General features: G+C 50.6%; 1 protein-coding gene across 5 annotated transcripts in view; it reads right to left on the reverse strand.

The window, feature by feature from the left end:
* The window catches only part of DAPK2 (death associated protein kinase 2), a 114,721-nt gene extending 99,063 nt beyond the window's left edge, over positions 1-15,658 (reverse strand). For 2 of the 5 annotated variants that reach the window (XM_079769281.1, XM_079769283.1), the window contains exons 1-2: positions 14,274-14,409; positions 8,674-8,771 (exon numbers count right to left, since the gene is read on the reverse strand). In XM_079769281.1, coding sequence (XP_079625407.1) covers positions 8,674-8,765 — 92 coding nt within the window. In that variant the 5' untranslated portion in view covers positions 8,766-8,771; positions 14,274-14,409. Of the gene's footprint in view, positions 1-8,673; positions 8,772-14,273; positions 14,410-14,566; positions 14,677-15,544 lie in introns of those variants that run through there. The other 3 variants (XM_079769280.1, XM_079769278.1, XM_079769279.1) reach the window with 3 other exon arrangements.
* Positions 15,659-18,943: the final 3,285 nt, after the last annotated feature.

Genomic DNA, 18,943 nt, shown 5'->3' on the forward strand with positions numbered 1-18,943 from the left:
CGATTCTGGCCAAGGGCATAAGCCTAGGTTTCGGGCTCGATCCCCAGTGGTGGTTGTGCAGAAGGCAGCCAATCAATGATTCTCTCTCATCACTGATGTTTCTATCTCTCGCTCTCTCTCCCTTCCTCTCTTAAATCAATAAAGAAATATATATATATATATATATATATATATATATATATATATATATATATTTTTTTTTTTTTTTTTTTTTTAATATCAGTGTCAGGCAAATCAAAGGAGGGCCAAGGAGCCATCCAGAGTGCAGGAGCCTAAAGAAATACAACAACGAAATGCAATGGATGATCGGCACTGGCCCTGGTTCTGCCGGGAGAAAAACAGCTATAAAGTGCACTAATGGGAAAATTGACAAAACTGGAACAAGAATGAGAACTTAGATAAAAATATGATATCAGAGTTAAATGTCCTGAATTTTAAAACTGTACTGTGGCTATGAAAGAGAATAACCACGTCCTTAGGAGACGCATAATGAAGTGTTCAGGGATAATAAGGCAAAATGTCTACAACTGACTCTCAAATGGTTTAGAAACATTAATAAATAGATAGTTAGATAGAAAGGATGGTAGGAAGGAGGGAAGGAGAAAGGGGGAGAGGAGGAGAAGGAGTTGGGGAGAGGAATGAAGAGAGACAGGAAGTGACAAAATGTTAAAAATTGGGGTATCTGGATAAAGTGTGTATGGGAGTTCTGTTATTCTGAAACCTTTTTATTAAATTTGAAATTATTTCAAAACAATAATTGTTTTCATTTACATAGACTCTGGATATATGAAAGGTATAAATAAAAGAATGCTGAGTGTAAAAACAATACAACACAAAAATGTACATGCTGGCGACAAGTAGAAAAGCAAGTGTACACAGTACGTATAGGCATATAATGCTTTCAATTACCCCACACAAGTACCTCTCTTCAGCTCTTAGAGTTCTCATAAAGCAAACTGAGCTCAATGAGACCTACCCTGGGGCAGGGGATTTGCTCTCTGCGCCAGCTTGGGACTGAAGCGTGTGCAATGCAGCCACTTTGTCTGAGTGGCTTTGTGCTTTGTTTTCCTAACAAAGGCTGATAAAAGCGCCTCTCTCCCTCATCCGTGGCTTCTGTCATCCAGGGCTCTCTGCAGTCACCTGTCCTCTTGGTGGCCCCATCCCTTCAACCCTCTCCACGTGCCCTCTTGCCCACTCCCAGGCCTGCTGCTCCTCAGTGGGTAGTATAAACCCTTACTTCGAGGCAGTTACCTGCTATTTCCCGGATTAGCCTGTGAAAAGCTGCCCCACCTAGGGTTAGAGCTTCCTCCTCTGAACGAATAGCACATGTTTGGGGGAGGGGTGTGGAGCATTAGCTCATGGCCTGTTCCGTCTTCTTATTTGATTAGCTTTTGAGAAGAGTACCCCTGTTCCCCAACTTTTAGAGACTGAGTTTCTTTATGCCTAAAATGGGAATAATAGCTGCTTCCCAAGGTGTTACAAAGATTAAATACAAAAATGTATATCTAGCCATGGCCGGTTTGGCTCAGTGGTTGAGCATCAACCTGTGAACCAGGAGGTCATGGTTTGATTCCTGGTCAGGGCACATGCCCAGGTTGTGGGCTCAATCCCCAGTAGGGGGTGTGCAGGAGGCAGCCGATCAATGATTCTCTCTCATCATTGATGTTTCTATCTCCCTCCCTTTCCTCTCTGAAATCAATAAAAATATTTTTTTAATGAACGTATGTAGGAAATGGAGGTAATTTTTGTGTTTCGTTTCCCACTGTGTGTGTGGGGTATCCTGGACGTTCATGGACTCCAATACCTTTGGAAGCTGGGGGGCCTGGCTGATGTTATCTGCCTCAGATTGAACTCAAGGCAGGTTCCAGACAGCTCTGCACTTACCTGATGGGTATCTGTGGGAGCTGAGCACTTAGTATAAAAGGCCTGGGCTGGACACTATGGCGGCAGGGAGGGGGGAATGGATGGATAAAAGATGAAGTATGCAGGGAAAAGCCTTTAGTCCAGAGGGGAAGATGACCAGGTGGACCCTCTGTGTAACATGAGATGTGATGACATTAGCACTTAATAGAGATGTGGATCCAGGATAAGAGGTAATTAAATCCACGGAAGGGGCAGGGGTAGGGTGGGGTGGGTCATGAGAGGCTTTGCCAGGGAGACAGCCTTTGATCTGGACCTTGGAGGAAACGTTTAATTTTTCCAAGAGTGAGGGAACAGCAAGAACAGAGGGAAGGGGCGAGTTTTGGAGGATCTCTGGCCTCCGTCCCAGTGCTGCAATGATCCTCAAAATAGGAGATCTAATGTGAGGCTGGCTTCCAAGAGCTGACAGCCCAATACAAGCCAACGTGAGGCAGGACGGGCCAAATCTCAGTCCTGGGCAATCCCAGGGCTGTGGGCGCGGCTCCTTGGCCTCCCGGACCCGCCCCGGGAGCTTAGCACTTGGGGGAATGTTAACTCTGAGCATATGTGTACCTCAAGTAGACACAAAAGAGGAGGGGAGTGTGTGGACATGAGAAATAGCTGTCGAAAGATTAGAAGGAAAAACAGAAACAAAAATAGCTGCTGTACTAAGGCTACTAATCTCTTATTGGCTTAAACTGTCTTCTTGGATTTTTTATTTTAAAAAAAAAAAAACTTGCATCCAAAATAAGTCTCACAGATCGATATACACGGCTGTAAAAAGATATTCAGTGCTTTTCATTAAGTGAAAAAGCAAGTTGTAGACTTATGGTCGTGTGGTCCCATCTGGGTCCACTTACGCACTTGCTTTGCTTAGGAAAGTTCTAACAGGCAGCAGAAGAACATTATTATCAGAGTTTTCCTGTGGGTGTGAGAGGTGGAGGGAGAGCAGAGGGAATTCTACTTTAACTCATCATAACTTTATGACATTTCCCATGCATCACCTCTGTAATAAAAAATTTTTTTTTCATTTAAACAGAAATAGTAAAGTCCCCTTGCTTCAGAAACGCTTTTCCCTGGAAAACCCTTTTCCCAAGGACCGAGACAGGTAAACCACTATTACTGTTGTGTTCTATAGTGATGTGTGGCTAGACTGGGCTATAGCACCCAGTCTGAGTAAATCTGAGCTCTACACATTTCCTGAAGGTTTTTATTTCTCTCACAAAGAGGTTGCCCAGGCTAAGCTGAGTGTGTGGTGAATGATCTTAACGACAGAGGACCCCATTAGAGACTCAGCCCTGTTAGTATGGCCACCCCTGACAATTCCTCAGCTCCCAGGAAGGATGAGGCTTGAGAGCAGCAGACCCCTCCCTGTCCCAAAGCTCCTGCCCCTACACAAGGAGATTCTGCAGGGTCAGTACCTAGCAGGGTGCCTTGCACATGTGAGCCTCCTGGAAGTAGCAGGGCTTACGCCTGTTGTCTTCACCAGGGAGGGAAGAGGGGATGATAGAAGGTGGGGGTAATAGTGAGGTAGGCTCCCTGAGAGAGGTGGGAAGTGGGGATAAAAGTTGAATGTACATATGGATAGTTTTTTCTGTTTGTTTAAACCAGCACAATGTAGCTGAAAAGCTTCTTTAAATTCCGCCTCCTATACTGCTTGCTTTGTGGCCTTAGACAAATCACCTCCCCTCTGTGGGCCTCACTTTCCTTGTCTATAAAATGGAGATTTGGACTAAATTCTTGTCGAGATCCAGTTCAACAGTAACATTGAATAATTTTATGTTAATAAGATAATCTGATCATCTAAGTCCATGGTCGGCAAACTGGACTGTGGACTTAGCCCCTTGAATGTGGCTCTTCCACAAAATACCACGACCTGGGCGAGTCTATTTTGAAGAAGTGGCGTTAGAAGAAGTTTAAGTTTTAAAAATTTGGCTCTCAAAAAAAATTTCAATCGTTGTACTGTTGATATTTGGCTCTGTTGATTAATGAGTTTGCCGACCACTGATCTAAGTAAAAGAAACCACTATAGGAAGAAGAAACCACTGATTATTGCATGCTGTGTTTACTGAATTACCTTGTGTCGTTGTGCATGCGGTATTCAACACTGGACCTAACTACCAGCTTAGGGCAGTGATGGCGAACCTATGACACGCGTGTCAGCACTGACACGCGTAGCCATCTCTGATGACACGTGGCCGCTGAGGCGGCCGCATGCCGAGGATGAAACATTTGCTGCTCCTGAGGATGAAACATTTGCGAAATAATGTTTTTTCCTCAAAGTGACACACTACCCGAGTTATGCTCAGTTTTTTGGCGAAGTTTGACACACCAAGCTCAAAAGGTTGCCCATCACTGCTCTAGGGAATATCACTCCTTCCAAAATGTTCACCTCTGGACTCTGACCCTTGACCTTCAAGGTCAAACAGAAATGACTACCCTACCATATATTCTCCCCCACTCCCCAGAAGCATTCAAAATAAAGGAAAAAACGAGTTTGTGCTCTGTGGGTCCTTATAGTGTGGCCAGAGCCCTAGACTCAGAGTCAGTCCTCCCGTCCCCACATGGTCTATCACTGGCTGACCCTGTGACCTTGTACAAGCCACTTCCTCTCTCCGATCCTAGCCTTGTCTATAAAATGAGGGGTTGAGTGGCTTTTTCTTTATGAGCTCTACTCTAATATACCCCTGCTCTGCCCTAGGTGGCTACCTAGTCTGGTTGAGGCCAGCATCTGCAAGCCAAGTGTCTGCACTCAGCACAGGGAGCCAGAAATCAGGTGAGATGTGCAGGCTCAGGAGCGGTCCCAGCCGAGCTCGGGACTCTCCAGCCAGGGCACGCTGTCCCCATCCAAAGCTGGATGCTGCAGCGTTTCTCACAGATGTTCTTACTTGCAGAACAAGGACAAACAAGGCCTCCGAATGAATCAAAAACATGTGCTTCAGGGACCAGACAAGGGCAGGAAGTGAAGTAAAAGATTCTTTGCTTGTTAACACATGGTCTTAGCTAAGGTATAACATACCTACAGGAAAATGTACATGTACATGAACATGAACGGCTTGATCTATTTTCATGACATGAACACAGCAGTAAAACAGGCACCCTGATCAAGAAACAGAACAATCCTTATGCCCCACAAGTCCCCCTTGTGCCCCCTTCCAGTCACTAGTCCCCCAAATAACCACCATCTGACTTCTAGCATATCTGATTCACTTCGCCTGTTTCAAACTTTACACAAATGGAATTAAACACTATGGACTCTTTGAGTCTGGCTTCCTTTACTCAGCATTATGTGAGTTTCATCCATCAGTACAGGTAAAAATGAAAAGTGACTGTCATTCATTTTCATTGTTGCATAGGAAGGACTTCATGAGGAGCTAAAATAAACAAGAAAGCTCTGAGTGTAGGCCAGGGTATTCACTGATAGCCCAGGAAGCAGGCGTACACACAGCTCTCTCCAAAATAAGAATGACGGCCCCCTCCACGTGCTGTTTTCCTGCAGAGTCCCACCCCTTCTCCTAGGGAGAGGTGGGAGGCAGGACCTTGATGCCTCAAATTTACTTCAAAGGCCAGAAGCTCTTGTTCACTGAACACGTACCCTGTGCTCGGCTCTGTGAGGAGCACCATAGACTCAAGCATCTCGTTTAATCCCCACAACTGTGAGGTCGGTACTGTTATCATTCCCATCACACAGGTAAGAAAACTGAGGCCCAGAGAGGTTGAGTAAGTTGTCTAAGGTTGCAATCTGTATGCCCCTAAGGCCAAACCTCTCCACCATTCTGTGTTGACAGGGAGCTTGCTGGCTGCATCAGGCACCACCTATGTCTCCAACCTCATCTAGCACCGCTTGCCCCAGCTCACATTCTGAGGCCACACTGGCCTCCTGTCAGTAGCTCAGGCCCCAGGCTCTTCCCCATCTCTGGGCCTATGTCCATGCTGTTGCCTCTACCTGCTTATTAACCCCTCAGTTCTCCAGTTAACAGGCTCTTGCTCAGAGCAGCCTTCCCTGACCCTCAGTCTAAACCTGCATCCCCTAGTCTCTCTTAGGGCACCTGCTCTCTCCTTCATAGCCCTTCCCACATGCTAAAATGATGTATCTGTGCCCTTATTCACTTGTTTAGTGCTTTTCTCCACTAATGGAGCATAAGCTGCAAGAGGACAGGAATATTCCTGCTTGTGTACCCCTACCTTGGGCAGTGCCTGGTACACAGCAGGTCCTTAATAGTATGTTAAGGGGAGAAAAGAAGGGGAGGAGAGAAAGGTAGGCCTGTCCCTTCAGAAGCTGAGCAGTCATCTGGAGGCAGTTCTATTTCCAGCCTGTTCATGGCCTCAGGCAAGACCTTTCCCTCTCTGAGCCTCAGTTTCCTCCACTGTCAGATGGAGGGCCTCTTAGAAAGGACCTCTAATGGCCTTCCAATTCATGTGACCCCTAGACCACAAATCCTAGCATGTCAAGCCATTCCAAAGGCCTCTACTGCCTCTCACCCACTCTATGTCTGGTTAGCACTTTAGGAAAGTAGGTGGGGTCCCTGAAGGCTCCCCAGGCTGCGAGATACATGGTGCCTTCACACCCTGTTACAGGAAAGGATCAGAAAACGTGAGATCTCTCTAGTTCTAATAGCTCCAATACAGTGCGCGGGGAAAAGACAGGACTAGGGAGGAATAACAGATGGATTCCCTAGGAAGCTGCTTCTACTTCCTTCTTCAAAGTCTCCCTCCTCAGTTCCCAGTTCTGGTGCCAGTCCCATCCAACGCCACCCCTGTTATGTGTGTGGCCCCCACCACACACACACACACACACACACACACACACACACGCGCGCGCGCGCGCGATCGAGTTCCAGGAAGGTAGAGACTATCTGTGTCCTCCTTGTCTTTGTACCCACAGCACTTAGCACAGACCCCTACACACAGGATGTGGCTAAGGTTGGGCCACTGAATCAAATGCCACTGGCAGGGTCTGCTGCTGAGGATGCCACTTTACCCTTGGTGTCCCCAAGGTCAGGAGAAACCGGAGGTCAGAGAGCCTGGCCTCTCTTTCAGAGGCAGATCCTACTGCCACCCTCAGCTTCTGGCCCTCTGTCCTCCTCCCACCCTTTCACCGGGCCCTGGATTGCCTATGTCAGCCGGTCTCCGAAATAAGGCAGACAGGTCATCCCCCCCTGGGGTCTCTGCAGCACTTGCTCCCATGCACCCAGCCATCCAGTCACCCAGGACAAGCACCGCCTGAACTTGAAGCACCTGCACCTCCCATTCTCCTCAGAGTCTGGCTCTGTTTTGTCTTTCGGAATTAAAGTAAGTAAAGAATTAGACCTGACCCACGAACTCTATAAAGAGGAAGGGCCTCCTGATTTGCCTCTTGGATACAGGGAGGCCCTAAACCCACAGGTTTTTAGTTTGCTGGGAGTGTGAAAGGCTGAGGTTGGGTATACTGGTGAGCACGTGGGAGTGTGCAAGTGCCGTGCTCATAGGACAGAGCACAACAGGTGTGCAGTTGTACAACTGAGCTGGCCAGACCTGGTTATGTCACTTGCTGGCTGAACAACTTTGGGCAACTTGCTTAAGCGCTTGAGACCACAGTTTCCTCATCTGGAAAACAAAAGTAAAACAATTCCCATTTCTTCCGGCCAGCATGGCTCAGTGGTTGAGCATTGACCTATGAACCAGGAGGTCACAGTTCGATTCCCAGTCAGGACACATGCCCGGGTTGTGGGCTCGATCCCCAGTGGGAGACATGCAGGAGGCAGCCGATCAATGATGCTCTTTCATCATTGATGTTTCTATCTCTCTCTCTCCCTCTCCCTTCCTCTCTGAAATCAATAAAAATATTTTTTAAATATATACATATATACATATATATTTAATTTCCCATCTCATGCACTGTTGTGAGAATGAAACTTCAGGAATACTGTTCTATAATCACTAAAACACCATCTAAATAGTAGCATCTGTTAGAAACGAAGCAAGAAGAGAGCTTTGGGAAAATATTCATCTCTCTCCAAATAGGAACTACTTTCAGGTCTCAGAGGTTAGCTCTGGTTGTGTTCCGTGTTTAGCAAACCTGAAAAGACACCCAGTAACTCAGATCCTCCGAACCTTCATGGCTATGTTCCTGTGGCTTGTTACTCAATGCAAATCCACTTTCAGGAGGATTACTTCACCTCCCAATCAGGCTCTGAGCTTATGAAACAAAATCCTGGGAGCCGCGGAGAATGTCAAGTGGGACTCAGAGAAGAAAACCACAGGTCAGGTCTCAGTCCAAAGTCTGAGGAGGGCTTCGTGAGAACAGTAACAGATAAACCAAGAATCGTTTGGATTCACCATAACTCTCAGCCAGAATATACTGAAAACACAGAGCTCAACAAATCTAGCCCCTTCTACCCGTGTCTTTATTTTCAGAGAGATGACTATTTGCAGAGCCTCCCATAAAGATGAATAAACCTCAGGATTACTGACAGCTGTGAGAGGGGAGGGGGGTTGGGGCTGAATAAAAACGGTGAAGGAATTAAGCAAAAAACAAACAAAACAAAAAAACCTCATAGACATTGGGTGGTGAACACACACTACAATATACAGATGATGTTTTATAACATTGTACACCTGAAAGTTATTACTTTTATTAATCAATATCACCCCCCAATAAATTAAATAAATAAACTTCAGGATTGTTTTTAAAGCTTCCCACAAGTTCTGTGACAAGATCCACTGACAAGTGCACCGAGAGCAGCGTATCCTTGTCTCCCTCCGGCATCCTCTCCGCCTCTCCCGGCCTCTTACCTCCCCAGCTCCTCTCCGATGTCGTAACAGTCCTCCACCTTCTGCTGCTTGAAGGCCTCCATGTTTGGGCTCCTCATTGAGGCCTGGAGCATACAGCCCTGAAAGTGAGATTAGGACAGATGTGTAAACTGGCACAAGCCTAAGAGTCTGAGCCTGAAAGTAATCAGTCGCAAGGGAGCTAATAATTTCACAATAATCCACAGTCCTCGTTCAAGAACTGCCCTCCTCTAGCACTTGTGACCCACGCGGCATGGTTCTGATTTGATTTAGAGGAACTCATATTTGCTCGGAAGATAGAAAAAGAGTCCTCACTTATTCAGCTCTGCTCTGAACAAGTTCAGAGCAACAGAACCATGCCAACTTCAGCGATTTGTTCTCAGGAAATTCAGGTCCGCTGGGGAAAGAGGCAGCCGCGAGGCAGGAGAAAGAGCCCTCGTTTTTTGAGTCAGAAGATCTGGGTTCCAGTCCCAGTTTTGACTGGATAAGTCATTTAAACTGTGGGAGACTTAGCTTCCCTGTCTGTAAGAGGGGCTAATACTGTAAAAACCAACAGCAAATCATGACATTATCTCATAAACTGTAAAAGCAGTCAAAAGGTAGGGGATTTTCATGACCTCAGCTCTCTCCGGGCTGTGCCACCTGAAAGCGAGTCTGAACTGATTGTAAGCTCTCTCACTCATCACCCCGAGGGAAAGATGGGCGGGAGTGCCGAGACAAATAACAACAGGCATCAGGAGCCGGGAGGCTGAGGTGCTGGGTCCGGTTTTGCCCACAGCTAGCTCTGTGACCTCATCTCTTGTCCGAGGAGCTTCAGTTTCCTCATCTGTCGAATGGAGCTAGCTCTGCGGCCCAGGGCGCCGCACTGAGAGCCAGGGCAGCTCTGCGCCGAGAGAGTGCTGACCACTCCCCCAGGAGAGACTGCCTGCACCTTGCCCTGGGGTCCCCCGCGCCAAGGAGCTCACCCATTCCTGGGACAGCCACATGTCACCCTCAAGGGCAGGGCCCGGGACACAGTGTGCAAGTCACAAAGATAACACCGGCTGCCTGTGGATGTGTCTTTCAAGAGTCATTATCACGGGCCTCTCAGAGCTCATTTAGGCTAAGCGTTGGCAGCTTTTCTTCTGCCTGCCAATCAGATACCAACCACGCCCGGGCCCCATGAACCCCAAAAGACTGTTTTCACCAGGCTGGGTGGAGGCCCCATTACGTAAGGGCATGTCTCATCAATGTCAAGTGGCTGGAGCTGTTCTAACGCTCAGGCGGTGTGTGCATTTCACCCTCTTTTCTCCATTTCTAGTCCCCTGCAAACTAGAGCTCTGTTACCGGGATGCACACACATCCCTGAAGACCTCCAGACCGCACTGGCCCGGCACCCAGGCCTTTCTCTCAGGTCACCTACCGACCTCCTGCCTGTGGGCGCTCATGGTCCACCACACACCTCCTTCCTGCTGTGTCTTCACCTCTGTGCTCGGCCAGGGCCCAGCAAGGATGAGATACGGAAAGGAGCAGGCTCCAGGAGCCCGTGCTAGGCTAGTCTGGTTGTACGTCAGCCATGTGACTCACAGCAAGTTGGCACCCTCTCTGAGCCTCAGTCACCCTCATCCGTAAACAGGGGTGATAACATTGATATCGCCTACTTCACACAGCTGTGTAAGGGCCCATTGTGATAGGGGCATAAACTGCTGGGAAAAAGAAAGAGGATGATTGTTACTGTTATAGTTAGACTCATCCCAGACAACCGTTTGTATTTCTGCTTCCCACAGCCATTAAGACAACCAATTCCGTTCCTTTCTTGAGGAAAGGTCTGGGATCCTCCTGGCAAATTTGGCTCAACCAGAATCAGGAGTCCAACCCATCCTGGCAAGTCTCCTGAGACAAGCCCAGTGGGTGGCAGGACTGCTACCCACCATCTTCTTGGTGCTGAAAACATCCTTCCAAATAAACCTTTTGGGTCAGGTCCCTGCGGGGCAGGGGTGGGGGTGGGTCGCAGGGAGGTGAGGCTACTAATTTCACACAGCTAGATGGAAGCAGAAAAGTCCAAAAGAATTTTGTTGGCAGATACCCTGAGAGCGGCCCCCGGAACAGCTACGATCTGCCATTGGCACGAGGCCAGGGACATTTGTTATCAGGAGCTGAGCTGGATTTGAAGCAACCCCAGCTCCCCAGCAAAAGGTTAAGCCCCATCCTTGGGCTCCACATCCTGGATGTCTGGGGTGAGGGCAGGGGGACCCCAAGGGCAAACATGGCCCACCAGTTTGGCCCCCAACTCACCTTCCCAACCTTAGTCCCCCTCCCCACCACGTAGCCTATATTACAGCCAAAATAGACCTTTCCCATTCTCCCAAAACAATGGAATTACTAAACAACAATGAGAATAAACTACTGCTATCTGCAACTACATGGATGAAACTCACAAACAAAATGTTGAATGAAAGAAGCCAGACACGAAAGGCTTCATAATGTGTGATTCCACTTGGGCAAAACCACTCTATGGTGCTAGAAGTCAGAACAGTGGTTGTCCCTGGGTGAGCGATTGTGCCTGGAAGGAAACACAGGGGGGTTCTGGGTGCAGGCAATGCTGCTCCCTGATCTGGGTGGTGGTTCCATGGGTTTGTAGGATATATACTTATTTTGTACACAGTTTTACATAGTTAAAAAGTGAGTCTAATATAGACCTTATGGGGCAGCTGAGATAACATATGTAAAATCTTTTAAGTAGCATTTGGATGGTCCCTCCTGCCTATGGTCTTGGAGCCCCAGGAGGGCAGAGGTTGAGACATTCTCACCTCTGTCCCCTTGTAGTAGCTGGTATACAGCAGGCGCCCCATAAAGGATGATACCTCATCAGGCAAAAACAGCTGATAACAGCCAAAAGCTCTTTCCTCACATCTGTCCCCAAGATGAATTTGCATTTTAGTTTAGAAACATGAAACTAAAAGGGAGAAACTCTGAGGTGGAATTACAGTCACAAATTAGGACCCAGAGGCACAGGCCCGTTTCTGGGCCTGCAAAGATAAAACCACATGGCAGAGGGGAGGGACACAGCGACAACTTTTGGTTAGAGGCACAGGCCATCAGCTGCAGACATTTCAGCGATGAGGCCCCTCTTAATGCCCACATTTCTCTTAATGGAATCTCCAGAATTCACCTTCCTGCCCCCAACCCTCACACTAAGACAGTGGTCGGCAAACTCATTGGTCAACAGAGCCAAATATCAACAGTACAACGATTGACATGTCTTTTGAGAGCCAAATTTTTTAAACTTAAACTTCTTCTAATGCCACTTCTTCAAAATAGACTCGCCCAGGCCGTGGTATTTTGTGGAAGAGCCACACTCAAGGGACCAAAGAGCCGCATGTGGCTCACGAGCTGCAGTTTGCCGACCACGGCACTAGGCAATACTTCTGAAGGTTAATACAGATTTCCTAGAACCTCACAGAAAGGGGCCTCAAAGGTCATCTGGGGGATTTTTAGACTCTGCTTCAGGAGCCAGCAGTGTGAGGAGGGGACCCAAAGCAGTTCCGCTTCATATTAGATGTTTGGGTTCTGTGAAAGAATTCATGGGGGGTGGGGGGGGTGTGAAAACCACTGCTGTCTAGTCTAACCCACTTGTTTTACAAAAGGAGGAAACTGAGGTCCAGAAAGGAGAAGGGACGTGCTAAAAGCCACACAGCCAGCCCACTCTGGCTGCTCCTCCTGGGCTGCTGTTGACAGCACCTCTGATGGTGGCACCAGGGTTGGGGAAGTCAGTGGCCTCTGAAGGACAACCTAGGACAGTGATGGCGAACCTATGACACGCGTGTCAGCACTGACACGCGTAGCCATTTCTGATGATATGCGGCCGCTGAGGATGAAACATTTGCAGCTCCTGAGGATGAAACATTTGCGAAATATTTTTTCCTCAAAGTGACACACTACCCGAGTTATGCTCAGTTTTTTGGCGAAGTTTGACACACCAAGCTCAAAAGGTTGCCCATCACTGAACTAGGAGGAGGCATCCAGGGCTGGAGGATCACCCCATAGGAGAGTCTCTCAACCCTACCAAGCCCTCTTCCCCACTGGCCCTAGCTACTCAGCTGAACTCTCAGAGACCCTCACCCCACCTCACCCGCGCAAGTCACTGAAATGGGACCACTGCAAGAGGCCACAAGTGATTATCCCCGTACACCTCCCACCCCACTCCCGCCATTAGGGATCATCACATTCAGGCTCTGAGGAGGCTTGGGGTTGGAGGGCAGGGGTGGGGGACTCTGGCATTACAGAGCCCCTCCATGCATTTGAGGCTTTGAGCATCCCAATCTCTGAGGAGGAAGTGGGGCTCAGAGGAGATGAGCCACCTGCCTAAGCAGACGTGAGAAAACTCCCCCTTTCTGATGAAGGTCCAGCTCCCCTGGGCAGGCTGCTGGTTCACCCCCACATCCAACAACAGGGGGGCCTAGGGAAATGCTCAGGGTCAGTTCAGGTTTCATTCCTACCAACTGGAAACTTGCCCCAGACCAGCATGCACCACCCACATCCACATCCCCTTGTGCCCCCTGCCCAAGTCTCTCCCAAAACGGCTGAATTATCAGTGGGGCCATTTTGTTATCAGGGGGGCCATTTTAGGGGCTAAAAACACGTCCTGGGAGATGGGCGGTTTGGGAAGAGCAGGACTCTGAAAATATTTATGAAGGGGCCAGGCAGCAGCACCCCTCAGTCTCCAGGATTCTTCCAGGAATGCCTTACACAGAGACAGTTAGGAAATGAGTGTCAGAAGCCAGAGCAGCAGCCCCCAACTACTACCACTGGAGCCAGAGGACAAGGTGTCAAAGATCTGTGCTCAGTCTACCTGCCCACAGGGACCTTCCCACCTGCCTCTGGCAGCCAACTCTGGCCTCCTCTCCCAGTGTGCACTCCTGACCTACCTCACCTGTGTGGCCTCCATGCTCACCTCTCCTCATTTTTGCCTGCTAATCATGGCCACATGCCAGGAGACATCCACAATGCCTGGCCCAGAGTCGGGGTCAGCTGCTGACAGCACCCTTCTGTGCCTTTCTACCCCAGCCTGCACAAGCCTGCTGGCTGCCGCCCGAGCCCACCCTAGCTCTGCCCAGGCCGGGGTCCTGATGCCAGGGCTCAGAGCTGCATCCTGCCGCACCGGAGGCTGACCGTGCACTGAGCAGCCTCCTGCATCACCTGCGGGAGCGAGGGGAGAAGGAGTCCTGCGAGGAGGCGGATGCTGAGAAAACCTGGCTCCTCTTCCCCCGGAAATCTGGGGTACTCTACCCCGTCAAAGGGCTCTAACTTAATGGAAGGAAGTCTGTCTCCCATCTCCTGCCTGGGTGCCAGGCCTCTGCCCACCGCCCCCGTCCCCCGGGTCAAACTACCAGGCTTCGGAGTGTGCCCTGGGGGTGCAGCGGGCAGGTCCAGCGAGGCCACAGCGCCCAAGGCCACGGCCGGCCAGACCCGCGGGCGGCGTCAGGAACCCGGGCTGCGGGCTTGGAGAACACGAGAGTGCGTGCCCCGGGCAATTTGCTCCCCCGCCAGCCCCAGCCCCGGGCACCGCTGCGGTCGGGCGTGCGCCCCGTCCTGCCCGTCGAGCCCGCACGGGCGCTACTCACGGCGGAAGGCTGCTGGCGGCGGGCGCGGCGGGCACGGGGGCGCGGCGGGCAGGGGGCGCGGCGGGCAGGGGGCGCGGCGGGGTGCGTGGCGCTGGGCTCCGCTCTGCTCCTCGCGCTCCCGGCGCCCTCCGGCCGCCCGCCCAGCCGCGGAGGAGCCGAGGGGCGGAGCGGCCAGCCCCGTCCCAGGCGCCGGCTGGAGGCGCGCCGGGTGACCCAGGACGGGGCTCGGGGCGCCCCCTGCTGGGAGCCCCTGGGGACAGCCCAGGGGTGAGGGCCCAGGGCCCCGCGGTCACCTCCAGAGCTCTGGCAAAGACCTTGCAGGCGTCCTCACCCGCTCTGCAGCTCACGTGCTGTGCGGCCCGGACAAGTCAGCTAACCTCTGCGCGCCTTGCCTGGAAAGTGATTTAAATGGGCTGATACGTGTGACATAGCCTGGCACAATCGCTCAGAAAATGGTATTTCCTTGCGCACCTCCCCCCCGCTCCCCCCGCGCCTTCCCAAAGAAAACACACCGTGAGAGAGGAAGTCCCACAAGGGAATAGGCCGTTTCCGCCCTGACACCAGCGTGCGCCCTGACACTGCCCAGATGCTTGTGGGAACCTCACACGCACGTTTCACCGCGGGGTGGGGGCTCCCCTCCTCACCACCTCCCCAGCTTGGGAGCGCCTGGCCCGGCCTGCCCTCTGCGCCCCCAGCCCTGGAATGGTCGCTTGGTAGCAACCGCATCAGCATCGCCCCTTCCCTAAGGAAGGACTTGGGAGAGGGCTCTTCCTCTCTTCCTTACCTCAAAATCCCAGGAGGAAAAAAGGAATGAGGCGGGTGGGGAAGGAAGAAGAAGCAGAACTTCCACCAAGTTCCGTGGTCTCCCTTCCAGACAAGAGGCTGTTTAGCTAAAGGAAATGGAGTTCCCTTCTCAGAGCTCCCATCCCTAAGTCACCACGGAGCTTCTCAAGGCAATTGTAGAGTCCTGCCTGCTATTGTGGTCAAAGCCCAGCTCTGCCATCCCCGCACCCCCGCACCCCCGCACCTCCCCCCCGCACCCCCACGCACAGTCTTGAGCATGGCACCCGAGCTTTTCCTTCATCGGCAAGGCAGGGGAAACACCCCTTCTTACAGCGTCTAACAGAGCTGTTGTGAGGCTGAAATGAGGCAGAGTGTGTAAGATGCACCTCCAGGACCTCTCCCAGAGCACAACCTCCCCTCCGCCCTTTAGCCTTTCCCACACTGAGGTGTTGACAAGTACAGATGGCCCGCCTTCCCGCTGACCATACCTCAGAGTCTGGGACAGCCTGGGGAGAGACTCCAGAGCGTCCTTGTTTATAACTTTACAACAACCCAGGACAGTGCAGGCTCCCAGCTTCCTCTCCCAGGAGCACCATGCTACCTGGAGTAATGACCCAAGACCAGGGGTGGCTGCTTCCGAAGTCAGCGAGCAGAAGACATCCACGGAGCCTTCACTGCTCATTTCCAGTGCAACAAACCACACCAGCCTTCGCAGCTAAAACGACAATCTTCCTAGACTCACCAATTCTGAGGGCCAGGAACCCAGACAATGTACAGCACTCTGCTCCACAGAGTCTGGGCTTCCACTGAGAAGATTTGAATGGTTGGAGGGTGGAATATTCCGGCGGCTTCTTCATGCCCATGGCTAGTGCCTGAGTCATGGTGAGTCCGAGGCTGGGCACGGCTGACACTGCTGTAGCATCTACATGTAGCCTCTCCATCCATTCCCCTCTGAGACTCATGCTTAATACCTAATTTGCAGCAACAGTGTCCGCTTGCATGAGGCAAAACAGACATTTTTTTGGATTTTATACTTGGCAACTTAGAGAACATTGCAACTGCAAAGGCCATTGTCAGTCATCCCATCCAGCCTGGTCATTTATCAAATGTGGAAACAGGCTCAGAGAAGAGAAGCACTTTGCCCAAGGTCACGTGGCTGGTGAGAGGCAGAGCTAGGACTAGAACCAGGCCTCCTCAAGATTCTCAGTTTAGTGCTCTTTCCACTGACCCTGCCAAATGCAATTGCCTAGAGAGGGACCATCTGGAAATGCATTTTATGCCTAAGGACAAGTGGCTTTATCAGACCCTCACCTGAGAGCAGCAACAGGACACAGAGTACTGAACATGGAACCAAGGCAGCAGTGGGCAGAGAACAGGAGGCCCCAAGAGTAGTGACAACAAGGACACCTACTCCAGAATGAAGCCAGGAGAAGGTCCAGGTATTAAGAGCTAAGACTTGTCCTGGCCAGTGTGGCTCAGTTGGTTGGAGCACCATCCCATGTCCTGTAGGGTCACAGGTTCGATTCCTAATCAGGCACATACCCAGGTTGCAGGTTTGATTCCCCATTGGGGTGCATACGGGAGGCAACCGGTTGGTGTTCTCTCTCACATTGATGTTTCTTTCTCTCTCACTCTCTCTCCTGCTCTCTTTCTCCTCTCTCTCTCTCTTCCTCCCTCCCCTTCCTTTCTCTCTAAAATCAATAAAGTTGCCTGGCCCAGTGTTGCTCAGTGGTTGAGTGTTGACTTATGAATCAGGAGGTCACTGTTTGACCAAATGGAGTCCAGATGCTTAACCCTGGCAGTTAAGGCCCCAACCCACGTATCCTCACTACGCACGCACATCTTCTGCCCTCCTGTGCATGCATTTCCAGCTCTTTTCCCAAGTTGGACTATTGGGTGTATCTGCCCCTATGCCTTTGTGTAAGCCCTTCTATCACCACCATCCCTCACCCGTCCTACAAAACCCTATCCATCCTTCAAGGGCCTCCTCAGGTCACATCTTCCATGGAAACTTCTCTGATCTGCCCTCTAGATGGCTTTCTCCCCTGAAGACTACTACTCTTGGTTTGTACCCAATGGACGTTAGTTGTGATCGGTGTCCGCTTCTCTTTTCCTCAAGGGCAAGGACAATGTCTTGCTCCTCTTTGTACCCATACAGTGTCTGGTATCCTAAACCCAATAAAGCTTGTTAAATTGAATTACTAGAATGTAAATGCCACAAGGGACCAAAACTGTCTTGTTTTCTATTGTCCCCCCCAAGTAATCGCATGCTGGTGGAGAAATATATAATTAGTTTTAATAGTTGCCACATGTTACATTTCTTCTAGCATATGCCATCTCCATACCAAGGGCTTTGCTTTAAAGATGGATGTTATTTTCCATCTTTTACAGATGAGGTAAGTGAGACTTCAGGGAGTTGGCTTGTCCAAGCTCACCCAACCTGTAAGTGGCTGAGCTGTGACATGAACCTTGTCTACGCATCTCCAAAGCCCAAGCTCTTTCTGCTCCCCGCCCCCACTCCACTGCCTGCCCTCCACTGAACTTCCAAGTATTCTAAAACAGCGATAATGCAGGAGTTATTGGGTGCCCATCACAAATGTCCCAGGGTGTTTAAAAAGCCCTAGGCTCAGACTGCACCCCACACCAATTACATCAGAACCTCTGGGGTCTGGGCATCAATAGTGGTTAAAACTGCCCAGGTGATTCCAAGGTACCGGTTGAGAACCATTTCATTCATGTCACAGAGACCTGGGGAAGTGAAGGCATCCTCCACCAACTTGCCCATCTGTGAACACCTCTGAGCACCTACTTTGTGCAAGGCGCGCCACGGGACTGAGACAGGCAAGCCACGGGACTGAGACAGGCAAGCCACGGGACTGAGACAGGCAAGCCACGGGACTGAGACAGGCAAGCCACGGGAGCTTGAAGCTTCCATCGGATGAGAAGACAAGCCCACGGGGAAAGGTGTAACTGAGGCAGACAGTAAAGTCCGATGGAAGTGGCGGTACCCTAAAGAACACTTGGGTGCCTGGCAGAGCCTAACAACCTGCTGACAAGGAGGCAGAGCCAGGAAGAAGATGCTGCATGTGTCGGCGGGGGCCGCTGGCACCGGGGTTGGCATAAGGATGCAGAGTGTGTGGGCTAAATGCAGAAACGCTCATGCCAGGTGCCTGAGTGTGGATTCCCAGCATGCACACTAGTGTGTGACCGAGGGCAAGCTTCATGATCTCGCTGTGCCTCATTATCCCCAGTGGTCAAACGGAGCTAAGAAGGGCATTTATCTCATAGGTTGTTGTGAACATTCAATTAGTTGTGTGAAGGACTTCAATCAGTGTCTGGCACATGATAAAGTGCCCAATGAGTAATAGTTATGTTTGTTCTTACTTGAATGTCTGGTGTGACCTCCCTGGGAGGAGAAAATGGACCTCACCCATCTCTGTACCCCACCACCCCATAACCCCAGCATGCCCCAGAGCAGGTCCTTAGCAAGTGTCAAATAAAGTCTGGAAGACAGGTTATTTTTTTTTTTAATGGCAACATCATCTCCTTTCATTTCTTTTTCTATTTGTCAAATACTTTTCCATTGATTTTTAGAGAAAGTGGAAGGGAGCGGGAGAGAGAGAGAAACATCTCTCACGCCGATTGGTTGCCTCCCGCACGCCCTGACTAGGGCCAGGGATCGAGCCTGCAACTGAGGTACATGCCCTTGACCGGAATCGAACCTGGGACCCTTCAGTCTGCAGGCTGATGCTCTATCCACTGAGCCAAACCAGCTAGGGCTGGAAGACAGACTTCTTGACAACAATCCGGTGCTGACTTTTTCTTGGGCTATCAGAGCAGGCCAGGAGAGGGCACAGGTGGTTCCTTCCCCGCTGGCTCACCGCCCT

This window comes from Cnephaeus nilssonii (genome assembly GCF_951640355.1).
Source record: "Cnephaeus nilssonii genome assembly, chromosome: 4".
Taxonomy (NCBI): domain Eukaryota; kingdom Metazoa; phylum Chordata; class Mammalia; order Chiroptera; family Vespertilionidae; genus Cnephaeus; species Cnephaeus nilssonii.